General features: G+C 44.0%; 1 protein-coding gene across 2 annotated transcripts in view; it reads left to right on the plus strand.

The window, feature by feature from the left end:
- Window positions 1-19830, plus strand: part of LOC139155729 (probable E3 ubiquitin-protein ligase HERC3) — a 37535-nt gene extending 17705 nt beyond the window's left edge. For both annotated transcript variants that reach the window (XM_070730995.1, XM_070730996.1), the window contains exons 12-25: window positions 133-244; window positions 1363-1552; window positions 2070-2233; window positions 3643-3756; window positions 6735-6755; window positions 6842-6931; window positions 8518-8688; window positions 9622-9765; window positions 11005-11171; window positions 12094-12160; window positions 13345-13427; window positions 15147-15330; window positions 16213-16315; window positions 17731-19830. In XM_070730995.1, the coding sequence (XP_070587096.1) occupies window positions 133-244; window positions 1363-1552; window positions 2070-2233; window positions 3643-3756; window positions 6735-6755; window positions 6842-6931; window positions 8518-8688; window positions 9622-9765; window positions 11005-11171; window positions 12094-12160; window positions 13345-13427; window positions 15147-15330; window positions 16213-16315; window positions 17731-17939 (1819 nt within the window). In that variant the 3' untranslated portion in view covers window positions 17940-19830. The remainder of the gene's footprint in view (window positions 1-132; window positions 245-1362; window positions 1553-2069; window positions 2234-3642; window positions 3757-6734; window positions 6756-6841; window positions 6932-8517; window positions 8689-9621; window positions 9766-11004; window positions 11172-12093; window positions 12161-13344; window positions 13428-15146; window positions 15331-16212; window positions 16316-17730) is intronic.
- Window positions 19831-21244: the final 1414 nt, after the last annotated feature.

A 21244-nucleotide genomic window follows, 5' to 3' on the forward strand; every position in this document is an offset into this window, starting at 1 on the left:
AATTTTGAGTCATACATACTTATAGATTATAAGATAAAATAAAGGCCTATTGTTTACATTCAGTGCGTTGCCTGCCCAAATTCTCCGCTTCAAAGAAAACACAATATAAATGTGCTTAACATTCTTTTCTAGAATAGATGAACATTTTAAAACGAGTCCCAAAATACCAGGGATTGACTTGAATTACACCAGAGTGATGTTTAATAAGCTAATGACATCTCAGCATTCTACACTGCGCGACCAGGTACTGAAGCTTCTAGTAATATGGTAGTAGTGTTAAGTAATTTGCTTCCTTCCGTGAGTATTTAAGGAGAGAGAGCTCAAGGTGGATAGATAGATAGATAGATAAATAGATAGATAGATAGATAGATAGATAGATGAGATGATAATAGATAGATAGATAGATAGTCATAGATAGATAGATAGATAGATAGATAGATAGATAGATAGACAGACAGATGATAGATAGATAGATAGATAGATAGATAGATAGATAGATAGATAGATGAGATGATAGATAGATAGATAGATAGATAGATAGTCAGATAGATAGATAGAGAGATAGATAGATAAATAAATAGATGATAGATAGATAGTCAGATAGATAGATAGATAGATGATAGATAGATAGATAGATAGATGAGATGATAGATAGATAGATACTGTAGATAGATAGATAGATAGATAGATAGATAGATAGATAAATAGATGAGATAATAGATAGATAGTCAGATAGATAGATAGATAGATAGATAGATAGATAGATAGATAGATAGATAGATAGATAGATAGATGGTCAGATAGGTAGGTAGATAGATAGATAGATAGATAGATAGATAGATGATAGATAGATAGATAAATAGATGAGATGATAGATAGATGGATAGATAGATAGATACTGTAGATAGATAGATAGATAGATAGATAGATAGATAGATAGATAGATAGATAGATAGTCAGATAGGTAGGTAGGTAGGTAGATAGATAGATAGATAGATAGATAGATAGATAGATGATAGATAGATAGATAGATGATAGATAGATAGATAGATAGATAGATAGATGAGATGATAGATAGATGGATAGATAGATAGATAGATAGATACTGTAGATAGATAGATAGATAGATAGATAGATAGATAGATAGATAGATAGATAGATAGTCAGGTAGGTAGGTAGGTAGGTAGATAGATAGATGATTGATAGATAGATAGATAGATAGGTAGGTAGGTAGGTAGGTAGATAGATGATAGATAGATAGATAGATAGATAGATAGATAGATAGATAGATAGATAGATGGATGGATGAGCTAGTCATAAGACCTATAATCCATGCCTAATTTTCTTTCCTCTTTCCCCCAGATCTTGAAGAGCTTTGAAAGCTCCTTGATCCCCCAGCTGCCCAGCTCCCCGCCCGATGTTGAAGCCATGAGGATCTACCTGATTCTTCCCGAATTCCCTCTCTTCCAAGACTCAAAATATTATGTAACCCTAACGCTTCCTCTGGCAACGGCCATCCTGCGCCTGGAGAAAAACCCCAGTAAAGTCTTAGGTAGAGGATAAGCTCCTCTTTTCTGGGAGTGGGCTGCCTTACACTGATTTGAGGACAAAATAAGTCACAAAACATGTTTTTTATGTCAGCTCTGTGAAATGGCCAGGAAACGCTTCCCACTTCTTCTTCAGCCCAGTTAAGTCTTCTGACTGCTTTCTCTTGAATTCCTCGGTTAATTTCCTTGGTTGAGAGGGAGACCTTAAATTGTCTAGGTCTGCAGCACTTTCTTGGGAAGAGAACTTCCTCGTAGAAACCACGTACAGAAGTACCTCTAGATACGAGCTGCTCCACATGCGAGTATTCCAACTTACGAGTCGCGACACGAGCGAAATTTCTGTTCGACACCCGAGCTCAAATTCGGGATACGAGCCGAGTTTCCACTAGGTGGCGCAAGCTTGAAGATAGGTGGACTTCAATCCCCAGAATCCCCCAGCCAGCCATCATGTTGGTTTTTCATTCAATTTTCATTATAATGCTGAAACCAATAACCCCTTTTGCTTTGTGTCATCTTATTTAGAGAACTGGTGGTCTCAGGTACGCCCAGAGTATTTTTTGAGGCTAGTGGATCTCTATAAAGATGTTGTGGTTTATCTCTTGAATGGGAAAAAGACACTGCAGGTCCCGGTCTTGAACAACAGTTACATCACGGCTGCATTAAAACTTCTGGAGAAATTACATAAGGTAAGAAAATAATTCTGTGAGTCTGTATAAACATTGCTCTTGACTGATGGGGATGTTTTTTCCACCAAGCAATTGTACATTGCACGTTTGCAGTGTGTGTGTGTGTGTGTGTTAGATGGCTGGCTGGCTGGCTGGCTGGCTGGCTGGCTGGCTGGCTGGCTGGCTGGCTGGCTGGCTGGCTGGCTGGCTGGCTGGCTGGCTGGCTGGCTGGCTGGCTGGATAGATAGATAGATAGATAGATAGATAGATAGATAGATAGATAGATAGATAGATAGATAGATAGATAGATAGATAGATGAGAGAGAAATAGATAGATAGACAGAAAGAGAGAAATAGATGATAGATTGATAAATAGATAGAGGAGAGAAATATATAGATAGATAGATAGAAATAGATGATAGATAAATAGGGGAGAGAGAGAAATATATAGACAGATAGAGGGAGAGAAATAGATGATAGACAGATAGAGAGAAATAGAGGATGGACTGACAGACAGACAGACAGATAGATAGAGGAGAGAGAGAAATATCGATAGATAGATAGACAGACAGATGAGAGAAAGAGAAAAATATAGAGGATCGATAGAGGATAGAGAAAGAGAGAGAAATAGATGATGGATGTAGGGGTGGACAGACAGATATGGAATACCATAGGTCCTGAGTTTTGTGGTTTTCCATACTTGGAAGATATACATATGGAAGATATACTTATGGAAGATATGTATAATGCAGAATATAAATTCAGTGACCTTGCATATTTAACCCTATAGATTTATGTTCATCTGCTTCATGGGTGTCAAATTCTCAGCGTCATGTTGCTGTCACGAGATGTAAAGGTTTTCCGTTTTGCGGAGCTGCGGTGGGTGTGGCCCGCGTGTGATGCATTCGACCCATGGGGCACCGATTTGATGCCCCTGATCTATCTATCTATATATATATAGGGTGCAATATTGCAACTTATGTTAGCACTTATGTCAACTGTGATGGTCGCTAGCGCCATAATTTTGTTTGCCACTTTTTAGTTCCATCATTAGCAAATTACTATTATTTTTGATTTGATTTGATTTGATTTGACTTGACTTGACTTGACTTGACTTGACTTGACTTGACTTGACTTGACTTGACTTGACTTGACTTGACTTGACTTGACTTGACTTATATGCCGCCCCTCTCCGAAGACTCTAATATCCCCTCCAGCTGGCTGGAGAATTCTGGGATTTGAAGTTCTCCAACCCTAAAGTTGCCAAGGTCCGAGACTTCTGGTGGATATTATCTGAAGAGGAAACCCAGTCTGGTGGAGCCTTCATTTCTTACAATTAGCTTTCTTTTGGGGGATTTGCAATAATTCTGCGAAGAAATTGTGAATTGTGTGGTTCTGATTTTTGTTTTTTCATTGTTTCTCCATATCAGGTAAATCAGAAAGCTAACCACATAGAATATGACAAATTTTATATCCCAGAGATTTCTAACCTGATAGATATTCAAGAAGACTACCTGGTGTGGTTTTTGCATCAAGCGAGAGTGGTAAGAAGTTTTTGTTTAATTGCTAGGTTCAATGATGCTCCAGGAATTAGGTAACTTAGAACGTTCCATCCGCCCCAAATCAAAATTAAACATTGCCCTACTGTGACGTTTTTATGCAAGTTATTTGTAGGCATATAATTTTGTTTCCAGATTTGACAACCTGGATATATCAGATAATTAAGGAAAGAAAAGATAACCATTCATATCAAATCTTAATCTAATTATAACAATATCAATATACATAGGGGGAAGGGTTGTGTTTTAAAAATTTAAAAACGTATTTCCCATTCATTTCATTTATTTCACTATACCAGTATATAATTTCTGTTTTAACGTCATAATCGTTATATATCATATTATTGTATTATTTTTTAAGAAAAGTATGGAAAATCCCCAAAAAGGAAATAGTAATATTTTTCCCTAATCTATATATCTTCCACTGTCGTTCTTAGTGTAATAATCCTCTCTAATCTATAGACCCAGTGTAGTTAATAAAATAAAAGAACAGAATAGAATAACAGGGTTGGAAGGGAGTCTTCTAGTCCAACTCTCTGCTCAAGCAAGAAACCCTATACCGTGTTTCCCCGAAAATAAGACACTGTCTTGTATTAATTTTTGCTCCAAAGGTTGTGCTACGTCTTATTTTCGGGGGGCGCCTTATATTTCTCAAATAAGACAAATTCACAGGCAGAAAAGCTGACACCCCCAAAGAAAGTGTACCGTACGGTACACTGATTACGGTACGGTACCTATCAGTATGGCACCCACACACACAAGCGATGGCACTTATATGGCACAACAGTATACTCCCGCTATTGCAGCTTCCGGCCACCAGAGGAGCTACAGTCTACGGACTGTAGTGGAGACTGTAATGGCGGTGAGACAGCAGCAGACTGTGTCTGCTGTACTGGACGGTACAAAGCGATGGAAGGGGCCAGCAGGGGACGCCACATTATTATGGTGCCGCTATGAACAGCTTTGAATGGTACCGTATGTTTTTCCACCGTACCATATGTAAACTTGACTACGCCTTATTTTTGGGGGGTGCCTTATATTAGCAAATTCTGCAAAACCTCTGACATGCCTTACTTTCGGGGTACGTCTTATTTTTGGGGAAACAGGGTAGCAGTGATGGTGAACCTATGGCATAGGTGCCACAGGGGGCACACCGAGCCATTTCTGCTGGCACGCGAGCCGTTGCCCTAGCTCAGCTCCAATGTGCCTGGGTGTGCTGGCTAGCTGATTTTTGGCTCACCCAGAAGTTCTGGAGGGCATTTTTGGTTTCTAGAGAGCCTTATGGGGGATGGGGGAGGGCGTTTTTACCCTCCCCTGCTCCAGCGAAGCCTTTGGAGCCCGGAGAGGGCAAAACACGACGCTCCTGGGCCCACCAGAGGTTGGGAAACAGGCCATTTCCGGCCTCCAGAGGTCCTCCGGGGGGTGGGAGAAGCAGCTTTTGCCCTCTCCTGGCATTCATTCATTCATTCATTCATTCATTCATTCATTCATTCAATTTTTATGCCGCCCTTCTCCTTAGACTCAGGGCGGCTTACAACATGTTAGCAATAGCATTTTTTAAACAGAGCCAGCCTATTGCCCCCACAATCCGGGTCCTCATTTGACCCACCTCGGAAGGATGGAAGGCTGAGTCAACCTTGGGCCGGTGATGAGATTTGAACCGCTGACCTACAGATCTACAGTCAGCTTCAGTGGCCTGCAGTACAACACCCTACCTGCTGCGCCACCCCGGCTCTATTTTGAATTATGAGTGTGAATGAATGAAATATTCTCATGGAATATTTCATTTGCACAACTACTATTCCTTTTGCACAACAGCATGTGAAATTGACTGTCAATCAGTGTTGCTTCCTAAGTGGACAGTTTGATTTCACAGAAGTTTGATTGACTTGTACTTATTGATGTATCCTTAGCTGCCTTTGATTTTGTGGATGGTGTGTTTGGGCTGTATGACTGTTTTTAATAGGGTTTTTTTAAAAGACTGTTTTAACATTGGATTTGTATATGAAGTTTTATTGTTGTGAGCCGCTCCGAGTCCTCGGAGAGGGGCGGCATACAAATCTAATAAATTATTATTATTATTAACATCTTTCAGCTGTGGCGAGGGGGGCGTTTGCCCAGGTTCGCCTGGTGCACCAGTTGCGGCCCTATTTGCACCGGGAGTCACTGCTCACAGTCACTCATGCCCTCATCACCTCGAGGCTCGACTACTGTAACGCTCTCTACATGGGGCTACCTTTGAAGAGTGTTTGGAAGCTTCCGATCGTGTAGAATGCAGCTGCGAGAGCTATCATGGGCTTCCCTAAATATGCCCATGTCACACCAACACTCCGCACTCTGCATTGGTTGCCGATCAGTTTCCGGTCACAATTCAAAGTGTTGGTTATGACCTATAAAGCCCTCCATGGCACCGGAGCAGAATATCTCTGGGACCGCCTTCTGCCGCACGAATCCCAGCGACCGCTTAGGTCCCACAGAGTTGGCCTTCTCTGGGTCCCGTCAACTAAGCAATGTCGTTTGGCGGGACCCAGGGGAAGAGCCTTCTCTGTGGCAGCCCCGACCCTTTGGAACCAGCTCCCCCCAGATATCAGAGTTGCCCCCACCCTCCTTGCCTTTCGTAAGCTCCTTAAAACCCACCTCTGTCGTCAGGCATGGGGGAATTGATGCTTTTCCATCCCACTAGGCTTATAAAATTTATGCATGGTATGCTAGTATGTATGATTGGTTTCTAAATTGGGTTTTTTTAAAAATTAACTTAAATATTAGATTTGTTTACATTGTATTATTATTGCTGTGAGCCGCCCCGAGTCTGCAGAGAGGGGTGGCATACAAATCTGATTAATAAATAATAAATAAATAAATAAATTATTTATTATTATTATATTCTGTTTTTTAAGTGTTCCCTTTATTTTTTTGAGCAGTGTATATATATTTCTTTCTTCTCTCCTCTTTTCCTTGCACAGAAAGTGAGACCCATCGTGCAGGTAAATATTCCCGTTCCTCTGGCCGACACCGTTCTCACCGGGATCTGAAAACTGCCACCATTCTGTTGAATTTTTCCTTCTTCCAGGACTCTGTGACTCTCTGCTCTTATGCTTTCATCTTTGATGCACAAGCCAAAACGAAGATGTTGCAGACAGATGCTAAGCTACAGATGCAGGTGTGATGTGCCTTCTCCCAATCTGCCTGTCTTTCCCTCTATAGCCTTCACTTGGGCAAAAGGAATCCTCAATCTGAGTATTGCATTGGCAGTTCTGTGTTAGCAAAAACCTCAGAAGAGAAGGATTTAGGGGTAGTGGTTTCTGACAGTCTCAAAATGGGTGGGCAGTGCGGTCGGGCGGTAGGAAAGGCAAGTAGGATGCTTGGCTGCATATCTAGAGGTATAACAAGCAGGAAGAGGGAGATTGTGATCCCCTTATATAGAGCGCTGGTGAGACCACATTTGGAGTACTGTGTCCAGTTCTGGAGACCTCACCTACAAAAAGAGATTGACAAAACTGAACGGGTCCAAAGACAGGCTACAAGAATGGTGGAAGGTCTTAAGCATAAAACGTATCAGGAAAGACTTCATGAACTCCATCTGTATAGTCTGGAGAACAGAAGGGAAAGGGGGGACAGGATCGAAACATTTAAATATGTTAAAGGGTTAAATAAGGTCCAAGAGGGAAGTGTTTTTAATAGGAAAGTGAACACAAGAACAAGAAGTTAGTTGGGGGAAAGATTAAAAAGCAACATGAGAAAATATGATTTGACTGAAAGAGTAGTAGATGCTTGGAACAAACTTCCAGCAGATGTGGTTGATAAATCCACAGGAACTGAATTTAAACATGCCTGGGATAAACATATATCCATCCTAAGATAAAAATACAGGAAACAGTATAAGGCAGACTAGGTGGACCATGAGGTCTTTTTCTGCCGTCAGTCTATGTTTCTATGTTTCATTATGTATTTACTATATGTATACCCAATCAATCAATCAATCAATCAATCAATCAATAAAAATAAATTTTCTCCTCCAGACATGACAATTGGCCATCTGCATCTGCCTTAACCAACATCATGAATGTGTTTGGGGGTTACAGGTTGGAAACGTTAGTTCCCTCCTTCAATTCAGGATGAATTAGATGGATTGATTTGCCTTTGAAATTTTACATTGATAAAGTTCCAGCCCTCTGGAATCAACTCTCCCTGGAGATTCATACTTCCCCCACCCTCCCAGTCTTCTGCAAAGCCTTGAAAATGCACTTCCACTGACAGGCCTGGGGCCACTGAAATTTTAACATCTACCCCGGCCTACTAGTGAAGAATGATAGGATAAATGTGAATGATTGGTTTATTTAAATATACAGTATAGGGTTTTTGGAATAATTGGAATAATAATAATTTGGAAGATATCTATGTGTTTTAGTATCAAGACGTTTAGAATGTTTTAATGTTAGATTTCTTCACGTTTTGTATTTGTTTACTGTGAGCTGTGAGTCCCAGGAGAAGGATGGCATAGAAATCAGATAGATGGATGGGTGGGTGGGTGGGTGGGTTGGGTGGATGAATAGATAGAAGGATAGATAGATGGATAGATAGATGGATGGATGGATGAATAGATAGATAAATAGATAGGTAGATAGATAGGTAGGTAGGTAGGAAGGTAGGTAGGTAGGTAGGAAGGTAGAAAGACAGACAGATAGATGGATGGTGGGGAATTTTTGAAGAACTCTCCCTTGAAATCCATTTCTCAAATGCTTCTAGGTAGCCATTAGTGGAGCAAATCTACAGAATATCTTTATGTTTCTCACCTTGGAGCCCCTTCTGGCTCGAAGCCCATTCCTGGTCCTTCATGTTCGCAGGAGCAACTTGGTTGGCGATGCTCTGAGAGAACTGAGCATCCATTCGGATGTTGACTTGAAAAAGCCTTTGAAGGTAAGCTCCTGTCAGTGGGATCTAATCCTCACATCATCTCTATCATCTATCTATCTATCTATCTATCTATCTATCTATCTATCTATCTATCTATCTATCTATCATCTATCTATCAATCTATCCATCCATCCATCCATCCATCCATCCATCTATCTATCTATCTATCTATTTAATTCTCATCCAAGTAGCTTCTTCAGAACGGAAGCTAGCTAGCTTGCTTGCTTATTTTATTTTATTTTATTTTATTTATTATTTTAATATTTTTATTTGTTTGCTTGTTTGTTTGTTTATTATTTAGCAATTTAATTCTCATCCAAGTAGATTCTTCAGAACAGAAGCTTGCTTATTTATGTATGTACAGTATGTATGTATTTATATATTTATTTTTGCGATTTATAAGCCACCCAACTCCTTCTGGACTCTGGGCGCCAAACAATATAAAAACAAGCAAACATTTGTTTAACAGTTAAGAGCCTTCTCTGTGGCGGCCCCGGCCCTCTGGAATCAGCTCCCCCCCGGAGATTAGGACTGCCCCCACCCTCCTTGCCTTTTGCAAACTTTTGAAAATTCATCTATGTCGCCAGGCATAGCTGCCTTTGACTTTATGGATGGTGTGTTTGGGGTGTATGACTGTTTTTAATAGGGGGTTTTTAAAGACTGTTTTAATATTGGATTTGTATATGACGTTTTATTGTTGTGAGCCGCTCCAAGTCCTCGGAGAGGGGCAGCATACAAATCTAATAAATTATTATTATTATTATTATTTATTTATTTTATTATTGTTCTTGTTATTTATTTATTTATTTATTTTATTTTTATTTATTACTTAGATTTGTATGCCGCCCCTCTCCGAAGACTTTTACCATTACTGTTATTATTGTTATTATTAAATAAAACTGCCCTTGTTGAAACCAACTCAGTATGCTCTGTTAGGTGATCTTTGACGGTGAGGAAGCTGTAGACGCTGGCGGTGTCACGAAGGAGTTCTTCCTCCTGCTGCTGAAAGAGCTCTTGAACCCCATCTACGGAATGTTCACCTGCTATTCGGACTCCAACCTGCTTTGGTTCTCGGACACTGTGAGTATGGCTGCCCCCTTCTTCTGAATGCAGGCAATCCTCGCTGAACGTCGGTTTGAAATGACAGTGGACCTCCCAGGATTGTTTGTGATATTTATGGCCAGTTGCAATGCCCCACGATCGCATGACCCTAAGTTTGGAGGATAATTTTGCCAAATCCCAGCATTTAGAATAGGATAGGATAGAATAGAGAAAATATGAAATAGATGATGGGATGGGATAGGATAGAATAGAATAAAATGATAGGATGGAATAGGATAGAATATAGTACAGTATAGCATAGCATAGCACAGCATAGAATAGAACAGAATAAGGAATAGAATCGATTAAAATATGGTATGGTGTAGTGTTAGTATGGCATTAGTATTAGTAGTATTAGTGTTAGTGAGTTTTAGTGTTATTGTTAGTGTTAGTACTAGAATAGAATAGAATATAAAATGGGATAGAATATGGAATAGAATAGATGTGGAATAGAGTAGAGTACAATAGAATAGAATAGAATTAGAATAGAATTCTTTATTGTCCAAGTGTGATTTCGCCGTTTTTTTGCTTCTGCGCATGGGCAGGAACAAAAACAGAAGCGAAAATATCCAAAATCCCGCGAGATTTGCCTTGCTGCGCATGCACAGAAGCCAAATCTCTCACGGGGCGCACGCACGCATGTGTCGGGAGCACGCGTAGCTGCACCGGCCGCTGAGGACTGCCCACCACTGCCCGCTGCACATGCAAACTAAGCTGTGCACACGGACGCACATTGGCCAGCCACTCAGGGAAGACAGGTTCACCTGCACGCCCAGCTGGGTACTCGGGCCAGGTGATCGCACAACCCGGTTACGAATGGGCCTGGGGGTTGGGGTGGGTGGGGCTACGCTCTAGGATTCAGATTGCTCTGTGTAGTAGGAGTACATCTGGAGTATTCTAGGGAAGAGGGGAGTTAAGTTACTCTTTCCCCCTAGGCTACTACAAGTTATGCATGGTATGTTTGTGTGTATGTTTGGTTTTTTTATAATAAGGGCTTTTTAGTTGTTTTTATTCATTGGATTGTTCATGTTGTTTTACCACTGTTGTTAGCCGCCCCGAGTCTGCGGAGAGGGTTGGCATACCAATCCAATAAATAAATAAAATACATAAATAAGAGATGCTGAGTAAAACAAATGTTGACTTGGAAGGGAATGTAGTGGCTTTTTAACCGGAAATCTACGACCTCTTCTCCTAAGGCTGTTTTCCTTCCTCCTAAAGTGTTTTGTTGAGCACAATTGGTTCCACCTCATTGGCATCATCTGCGGCCTGGCTATCTACAACTTCACTGTGGTGGACCTCCAGTTCCCTCTGGCTTTATACAAGAAACTTCTGAATGTTAAGCCCGGCCTGGATGACTTGAAGGAGCTGTCTCCCTTGGAAGGAAGGTAGGTGTTGCCTGTTGGGATGTTGGCTTGAGATGTAGGAGGTTGGGATGAGTCTTCGCAGAGGGGCGGCATACAAGTCTAGTAAATAATTCTGGCCGTTTGGCACAATCAGCAAAAAGTTACAACAGGGGAAAAGGAAAGAGTTGGAAAACATACACTTTGGGCATGGAATTCCATACATGTCCCTGGAGAGGAAGCTTTCCATCCACCAAAGTAACATCAAAAACAAATTACCGGTGTGTGCTCATATATCAGTGATGGCGAACCTAGTATTTACTGGCATTTACTAACTTAACAATTGGAGTAATGTCGTTGGTGGCAGTGTTCCCTCTAATTTTTTTGGGGGGTGGGCGGAAAAGTATAGTGTCTGAGCGGCAGTCCCTTCGGGACTGGGCGGCACAGAAATAATAAATAAATAAATAAACAAACAAACAAACAAACAAACAAAACCCCCACCCTGTTTTGCCTCAGAGAATTTCAAAATAAAATACTCTACTGTGTGTCTATAACAGTGAGCTCATAATAGGGCAACTCTATCAATATCAAAATGCCACTTAAATAGTTGAGCTAGTTTCCAACTAGATTTTGATTTTCTTTCTCTCTTCCTTACTCCCATTCTTTTTCTTTCTCTCTTCCTTCCTCTCTTTTTTCTATCTGTTTCTCTCTCTTCCTCTCTCTCTCCTTCCCTCTCACTCTTTCCCTCTCGGCTTCTGGGCAGGTTTGGAAAACTCTGAGTTGATGATGATTTTTAAGTGAGCCATTGCTCACTGCTCAGCTTAGAGGGAACTATGGTTGGTGGGGCAAAACTCACTTAGCAAATATCTCACTTAGCAACAAGTCAAAGGGTTATACCTGTACACACTTAAAGCAACCAACAAATTCCTCCCTTTTTTCTTCCTGCTGTTTTTATTCTTCTGTCTAGGAGCCTCCAAGAGCTTTTAGATTATCCTGGGGAAGACGTCGAAGAAACATTCTGCCTCTTCTTTAGAGTAAGGACAATTCATAGCTACTTTTTGTCTAGCTTAACAGATGCAATCAGAGCAATATTACTACTCTTCTCCCATTGCCAAGAGTCTACGGAGAGGGGCGGCATACAAATCCAATAAATTATTATTATTATTATTAAGATGATCTCTCGTAAGGCTGAGGTTTGGGGGCATTTGGGGATATTTGTGCTGGGCCTTTTTGTCTAGCAAAAAAGACATTGGATAAATACACTGCCCCCAAAAATGAAGGGAACAACACAATACTGTATAACTCCAAGTAAATCTTGGAGAATATCTTTGGGACCGCCTTCTGCCGCACGAATCCCAGCCACCGATTAGGTCCCACAGAGTCGGCCTTCTCCGGGTTCCATCGATAAAACAATGTCGCTTGGCGGGACCCAGGGGAAGAGCCTTCTCTGTGGCAGCCCCAGGCCTCTGGAATCAGCACCCCCCGGAGATTAGGACTGCCCCCACCCTCCTCGCCTTCCGCAAACCCTTGAAAACCCACCTATGTCACCAGGCATGGGGAAATTGATTTCCCCCAGCTGTCCCGCGTTATGTATGGTTTGCTGAATTGTGTGATGGTTTTTAATAAGGGTTTGTTAATACGTTCTGGTTTTAATATTGGATTTGTAAATTGTACTGTTGTTGGAAGCCGCTCCGAGTCCTTGGAGAGGGGCGGCATATAAATCAAATCAAATAAGTAAGTAAGTAAGTAAGTAAGTAAGTAAGTAAGTAAGTAAGTAAGTAAGTAAGTAAATAAATAAATAAATAAATAAAACTTCTGTAAAATCAAACTACCCACTTAAGAAGCAAAACTGATTGACAATCAATTTCACAGGCTGTTGTGCACATTCAACTTTGTACAGAACAAAGGATTCAGTGAGAATTCTGGGATTTAAAAAAAATACATCTGGAGAATTTTCAGGTTTTAAAAATCTGTCCTACAGATTTTGCGATGAATTGTATACATAGTTGTTGGAAAGTTGACACTTCCTAGTATGTCAAATTAGAAATTGCCATTTGCAATGAACCCAAGACTATATTAACATTAGTCATGTCGGAAAGGCAAAACAGGATTTGTTTAAAATGTGTCCTTGGTGGAAAATAATAATACTGTTGCTGCTGCTCAAGAGATAAAGGAATAATTCAGCTTTGATATTGTTTTGTTTGGATTGGGAATGTAGATATGCAAAGAAAGTTATGGAGTAGTGGAGCAGAAAAATCTTGTTCCTGATGGAGACAAAATACCTGTGCAGAACGATAACAGGTAAGAGTTGGGTTGACGGGGAGGTGGAAGAAGGTTCGACAATTGAAGGTGATTTTGGATCCTTCGCCATGAGGCCAACAGCTTCGGTCTAGAATTCTTAAGATAATCAGATTTGTTTACTACAAGGGGCAGCGCTCACCTCTATTTCAAGGCTCTTGAGCCAGAACTGCCTGGAGATGTTTCCGTTGTCATGTGGCCTATAGGGCATTGCAGAGCTCTGTTTTCTCCCTACAAAAGTGGTACCCCTTTATCTACTCTCATTGCATGCCTTCAAACAGCTAGGTGGTGTGCTGCAGGGCTTCTTGGCACGAGCCCTCAATGAAGTTCAAAGGTAGGAATTCAGACACACACAATTGTAAAGTCAATAACATGCGGCCGCGAGAGCTATCGTGGGGCTTCCCAGATTCACCCACGTTTCTACAACACTCCCTGGCCTGCACTGGCTGCCGATCAGTTTCCGGTCACAATTCAAAGTGTTGGTCATGACCTTTAAAGCCCTGCATGGCATTGGACCAGAATACTTCCGGAACTGCCTTCGACCGCACGAATCCCAGCGGCCGATAAGGTCCCACAGAGTTGGCTTTCTCCGGGTCCCGTTGACCAAACAATGTCGCTTGGCGGGCCCCGGGGGAAGAGCCTTCTCTGTGGCAGCCCCGGCCCTCTGGAATCAACTCCCCCTGGAGATTAGAACTGCCCCCACCCTCCTTGTCTTTCGCAAATTACTCAAGACCCACCTTTATCACCAGGCATGGGGGAACTAAGACATCTCCCCCAGGCTTTTATATTTTATGTTTGGTATGTGTGTGTTGTATGGCTTTAATTGTTGGGGTTTTATATATCTTTTTTATTATTAGATTTGTTCTATTGTTATATTGCCCTTTGTGAGCCGCCCCGAGTCTTCGGAGAGGGGCGGCATACAAATCTAATAAATTATTATTAATTATTATTAACATGGTTTTTATCGAAAGTAAAATAGGAGCCACGCACCCTTTTAGTCAGTCAAAGTGCTCACCTTCAAAGCAACAGCCTTGAGTCCCCTGAAGAACAATAAACCAACAAAAAACAGATAACAAGCAGCTGTGAAGACGTCACAGCCACTCTCCTTCAAGAGTTCGCAAAGTCACAAACTTGACTATGATTTAGTTCAATAGTCCTGGAAACAGGTCAAAGGGAGTCCTTGTAGAATCCTGATGCAAAATACACGTTCTCCTTCACCGAAAGGATAAACTTCCATGCCCAGAGGCCAGAACGCTGACAATTTAACAGCAGCCCCAATTAGTCTAGTTACACCCAGCCACAGGGGATCTACCTTATTTCCTGTAGTATTTACACAGCTGCTCTTTCCTAGACATTGCCCTGCATCTGCGTACATCAATGAATGTCTCCTCTTCTGAATCCAGTGATGATAACGATGATGAATCACTCACAGGGCGACTATATTTCACTTTCACTCTCTGCTTCAGACGCTTCACTATCAGAAGCAGTCGGCAGTAAAACTGGCCTCTGACACTGGGAGCATTCACCCACATCCACCCCCACAGTCCTTGGGGCAGGAGCTGGCCCAGAGCCAACCACAACAGGTGGGGCAGGATTTAGGCAGAGTTTGCCAAGATAAACCCATGTACCACCATCACGCAACCCCAAATAGGTTCGCCATCACTATAGTATTGTATAAATAAAATAGTACGAATAAAAATGACGTTCCTTCTAATTCCCCAGACAGGAGTTTGTGGATGCCTATGTGAATTACATCTTCAATGTTTCGGTGCACGAGTGGTACACGGCTTTCTCGAGCGGCTTCTTGAAGGTGTGTGGCGGGAAGGTGCTCGAACTCTTCCAGCCGACCGAGCTGAGGGCCATGATCGTGGGAAGCAGCAAATACAACTGGAAGGAGCTGGAAGAGGTCAGTGAGCTCTTTTCAACCAGCGAAAAACAAAATATTATTTCAAATTATGAGTACAGTGGTCCCTCTACTTACGAACTTAATTCGTTCCGTGACCAGGTTCTTAAGTAGAAAAGTTTGTAAGAAGAAGCAATTTTCCCCATAGGAATCAATGTAAAAGCAAATAATGCGTGCGATTGGGGAAACCACAGGAAGGGTGGAGGCCCCGTTTCCTCCCAGGAGATTCCCAGAGAGGCCCCACAGAGGCTTCTCCCTGCCTTTTCAAGCCTTCTTTCCTCCCAGGAGATTCCCAGAGAGGCCCCACAGAGGCTTCTCCCCGCCTTTTCCAGCCCTGTTTCCTCCCAGGAGATTCCCAGAGAGGCCCCACAGAGGCTTCTCCCTGCCTTTTCTGGCCCTCTTTCCTCCCAGGAGATTACTAGATAGGCCCCACAGAGGCTTCTCCCTGCCTTTTCCGGCCCTGTTTCCTCCCAGAAGATTCCTAGAGAGGCCCCACAGAGGCTTCTCCCTGCCTTTTCTGGCTTTCCTCCCAGGAGATTACTAGAGAGGCCCCACGGAGGCTTCTCCCTGCCTTTTCTGGCCCTGTTTCCTTCCAGAAGATTCCTAGAGAGACCCCACGCTGGCCTCTCCCTGCCTTTTCTGGGCCCTGTTTCCTCCCAGGAGGTTCCTAGAGAGGCTCCACAGAGGCTTCTCCCTGCCTTTTCCGGTCACAGTTTCAGAGGCTGGGGTTTGTAAGTGGAAAATGGTTCTTGAGAAGAGGCAGAAAAAATCTTGAACACCCGGTTCTTATCTAGAAAAGTTCGTAAGTAGAGGCATTTGTAAGTAGAGGCACCACTGTATAATTGACCTCTTGTTCTTAAACAACCGGTTGTGTCTGCTTTACAGAGTGCAAGTTACAAGGGAGATTATTCAGCTACACACCCAACTGTGCAAATGTTCTGGGAAACCTTTCACGAATTCCCTTTAGAAAAGAAGAAGAAATTTCTTTGTAAGTATTTACACAACGTATTTCTCTGAAAATAAGACCTCCGCTGAAAATGCCTCTTCCTCTGGTCAAGGTTAAGGAGACAGAGCTGGAAATCAGGTAAGACGGCGAGAGGAGCCCTGTATTGCTCCCAAGTACCCCCAAATAATAAGATCTCCCCAGTGAAGGGCTGCTCATTTTTTGTACTACTGGTGCGCTCTCCGAGACCAACGCGGGCGTCTACACGAGATTCGTTTCTCCGCATGCGCAGCAAGTAAAATCTGACCCCCGCATGAGATTCTCGACAATTTCTTTGCCAAATCTCATGCAGGGCCATGCGTGCACTTATCGAGGAGGTGCAGCTGCGTGAACATCACAATTTTTGCTGCTGCACTGCCGTGTGGCCCTATACCAGGTGCAGCCCACCATCGGACCTCCCCCAAAACACAGTGGCACCTCTACTTACGAACTTGATTGATTCCATGACCAGGTTCTTGAGTAGAATAATTTGTAAGAAGAAGCAATTTTCCCCCTAGGAATCAATGTAAAAGCAAATAATGCGTGCGATTGGGGAAACCACAGGGAGGGAGGAGGCCCTGTTTCCTCCCAGGAGATTCCTAGAGAGACCCCACAGAGGCTTCTCCCCACCTTTTCTGGCCTTGTTTTCCTCCCACGATATTCCTAGAGAGGCCCCACGGAGGCTTCTCCCCGCCTTTTCTGGCCTTGTTTTCCTCCCAGGATATTCCTAGAGAGGCCCCACGGAGGCTTCTCCCTGCCTTTTCCAGCCCTATTTCCTCCCAGGAGATTCCTAGATAGGCCCCACAAAGGCTTCTCCCCACCTTTTCTGATCCTGTTTCCTCCCAGGAGATTCCTAGAGAGGCCCCACGGAGGCTTCTCCCCACTTTTTCCGGCCCTGTTTCCTCCCAGTATTCCTAGAGAGGTCCCACGGAGGCTTCTCTCCATCTTTTCCGGCCCTATTTCCTCCCAGGAGATTCCTAGAGAGGCCACATGGAGGCTTCTCCCCATCTTTTCTGGCCCTGTTTCCTCGTAGGAGATTCCACAGAGGCTTCTCCCTGCCTTTTCCGGCCCTGTTTCCTCCCAGGAGATTCCTAGAGAGGCCACATGGAGGCTTCTCCCCATCTTTTCTGGCCCTGTTTCCTCCCAGGAGATTCCTAGAGAGGCCCCACGGAGGCGACTCCCCGCCTTTTCCGGTTACAGTTTCAGAGGCTCGGGTTTGTAAGTGGAAAATGGTTCTTGAGAAGAGGCAAAAAAATATTGAACACCCGGTTCTTATCTAGAAAAGTTTGCAAGTAGAGGCGTTCTAAGGTAGAGGCACCACTGTAAGGCCAAGCACTTATTTCAGGGTTCAAAAAAAAAAACCAAGACAGGGCCGTTGACGACTTCCTGATGTGCTTTTTCCGCTTGTGTCCGTCTGGCAGTGTTCCTGACTGGCAGCGACCGCATCCCCATCTACGGCATGTCCAGCTTGCGCATGATCATTCAGTCCACCTCCAGTGACGAGCGGTACCTGCCGGTGGCCCACACCTGCTACAACCTCCTGGACCTGCCCAAGTACAGCAGCAAAGAGACCCTGAGCACACGACTGACCCAAGCCATCGACCACTATGAGGGCTTCAGCTTGGCCTGAGCACCAGCCCCCCCTCCCAACAGAGACCCTTTGAAACCGGAAGGAAAACTCTGGCCTCCTTCTTCCTTTTGGCAGGGAAAGGGGAGGAGACGTCGCTCAGGGAAGCCGGGAGGAAGGGAGCGCGGGAGGGGGAGGGGAAAGGGTGCAGAAAAAGGTCTATCGGTGTTTCTTGGGGTTTTAACGTTCACAGTTTTGACCTCTCTTAAATCCAGGGTGTCAAACTCAATGTCATTGAGGGCCGCATCAGGGTTGGGTTTGACCTCGCGGGGCGGGGATGGACGGGGCTACACTGGTAGCAGAAATTGAGCTGCACACGCAGTTCTGGGGGACCGGCAAGCGTGTGCGCACACACATCGGAGTGAGATTTGGCTTCTGAGTACGTGGAGGAAGCAAAATCCCACGGGAAGGCGTGTGCGCGTGTGGGATTTTGGTGGTTGCAGCGACTTTTTGCTTCCGCGAATGCGGAAAAGCCAAATCTCGCTCTGACCTGTGCGCACGCATGCCAGACGCTCCCCCACCGCTCCCCTGGAGCTGCACGGGCATCAACACCGGTAGCGGTAAGTTGGAAGCCCCGCCTGGGCATGGCCCGCACAACATCACGCGTGTTGGGAGACCTGAGGTGGCTAAGTGGTAAGGTAGGACTTTGCTCAGAGACCCTCCCTCACTCTCATTATAATCTTCCTTCCCTCCCATCTCTTATTTTTACCTCCCTCTCCATTCTCCTTCCTTCCTTCCTTCCTTCCTTCCTTCTCTCTCTCCCTCCCTCCCATCTCTTACTTTTCCTTCCCTCTCCATTCTCCTTTCTTCTTCCTTCCCCTCATTCCTTATCTTTCCCTCCTTGCTCTACTCCCATCTTCCTTTCTTTTTCTCTGCCTCCCCTCTTTCCCTTTCTCCTTTCCTTTCCCTTCTCGGATGCTCCAATGTCAAAGGGAAAACATTTCTCCTTTTATTTTGCTTTTGTTTTGTTTTGCTGGCCCTCTGTCAGAGAAGGCGGCGCTCGGTCGGAGAGCAGCCCCCGAGCTCCAATTTTGCCAGCAGAGGATCACAGGAGGCTGTCGGGTCCGAAAACAGATCGCTGGAGGGCCGCCCTCCGTTTTCACTGGCAGAAGCGCAGTGGGCCGGTCCTTCGCTGTTTCCAGGGCAACCAATAGGCCAGATCTAAGCACCCCGTGAGCGGGATGCAGCCTGCGGGCCTTTGACACCCCTGGCATATTCCATGTTTTCCCGCCATTTTGGTGCACAGATGTGTGTAGATGTGTTTCTTGCCATTCTTCCCGTCTTATCAATGGGTGATGCTCTTTTTTTTGTGGCTAGTTTTAGAAGCAGGCCTTCTCTGCCCCACTGAGATCTGATATCCAGAACCAATGACAGTGAGGTGGATGGAAGAATAATGACTCCTTTCCTCCCCCCTCAAAAACAAACAAACCCTCTCCCCACAACACTTCATTATAATAAACGTCACAACGAATATTCCCTCCCCTTCTTCCCCCTTGGTGGTGCAAGCCGGGTTAAAGTTGATAATGACCGAATCCATGGAAACTAGTGGGATTAGTCCATTTGGTTCTGGTGGCGGCAAAAGCTAATTGCAATCCTGATCCAGCACAGCCGCGAAGAGGGGTTTTATTTTTCCGTCAGGCGAGCGAGGTGGACTTTGGTCGTAATTCCATTTCGGTTGGCACGGAGCCGCTGTAGTTGTGTACCTTTTAAGTCAACCCTGTTTTTGTATTTCCCCTGATGAAAAAGCTTTAAAAGCATTAAGTGGTCACTTTACTGTTTGGGTAGCCCAGTGGCCTCTTTTTACTGCAACTTGAAAGACTTTATCAAACGCTTCTTTTGTATGTGTGCGTATACAAAGCTCAATAGTATGCAATAAAGGGAATCTTTCCTTCCAGTCTCTGTAGTGTTTTTGTGATGCTTCAAGAAGAAAAAATAAGGTCTGTAAACTCGGAAGTCGGAAGTCCAGTGTAATTGGGAGAAAAATAGGTTGGGGAAACTGAAATATAGATTAGATTAGATTGGATTTATTAGATTTGTATGCCACCCCTCTCCGGAGTTTTTTCCATTGCTCTACTTGCTCCAAATGTTTCTTTCCAGGCGCTAATGATGTTCTCAGCTCTTACGGGTTTGCAAGCTCTTTCATTGCTACTCTCTCCGAATAAAGTTTTTTTAAAAGCCCCAACCAAGGGGTAAAATAATGTGCTGGCTAAGGACGCTAGCCAGATGAATACCTGGTAAGCAGATTCATTTCCCCATTTTCCTCCCCCAAAACTAAGGTGTGTTTTATATTCTGTTGTGGTTCAGCCTGAGGCTGCTCAGGGACCAGCTGTGTCTCTGCTGGCTCCATGCCCGTAGGAGGATGACAGTGAAGAGGAGGGGGCTGAACAGTCGGACGGGGGAGAGGAGAGTCAGGAATGGGATGAAGGAGAACAGCATGAGAGCCCCGGGGGGGGGGAGGCGCTCTCCCCAGCCAGTAGCTTGGAGTCATTAGGTGATGACGCACAAGCTGTCATTGACATGAGACAGAGATGTTCAGAGCAAAGAAAGCAGCAGTTAAAGAAATACTATCACCATTGAATTAGAAACAGCTGGGTTTGGGTGTGGTCCTCAGCAGCAGGGTTTAAAAGGCAGGCAAGCCCTTGAAGCCATGTGGAGTGTTATCAGTTGGAGCTGCGGTGACCTGCTTTGATTCTCAGTGTCTCTGATCTTGTCTTGTGGCCTAGCAGTCTGGAAGACTCGTGGGAGGCGTCTGTTTGCTATCTACAGCTCCGTCTTGGCAGCAAGAATCCTGTATATCTGTGAAGTTCCAGCATTTTCCTGTTTGTAAGGACATTTTCTGTTACCTGTGTTTTCTTTGAATTCTATAAACTGCCTTTGCCTTTTACTGGTGTGTCTGGCTTATCTTTTTGGGTTGGTTTTAGCCTCCGGAGTGGCCCAGACAGAACATATTCCAGTGGGTCTTACATTCTGAAAAACATGCTATTTGGAATCCTGGCAGCCACTCAAGGTTGAACTGTTGACAGTCAGCAGAATTAGCCTGCAGTACTTCATTCTAACCACTGGGCCACCACGGCTCTGTTGTGGAGCCAGAAAAAAAATACCCATTTTGGCAGAAAGAAAAATCACATGTTTATTCTAGTCTCGTTCCAAGGCAGATTTCAGCTTAACTAATCCCTGAATGACATGTAGGTGGCCGGCATTACCGAGACAAGTTTTAACTGTTGAGCACCACTGCTGGGAAGCACACAATAATCCCAAGAAACACTCTTACCATTTCCCCGTAATGCCTCCGAGCTCTCATTTCTGGC

This window comes from Erythrolamprus reginae, unplaced genomic scaffold, assembly GCF_031021105.1.
Source record: "Erythrolamprus reginae isolate rEryReg1 unplaced genomic scaffold, rEryReg1.hap1 H_5, whole genome shotgun sequence".
NCBI lineage: Eukaryota > Metazoa > Chordata > Lepidosauria > Squamata > Dipsadidae > Erythrolamprus > Erythrolamprus reginae.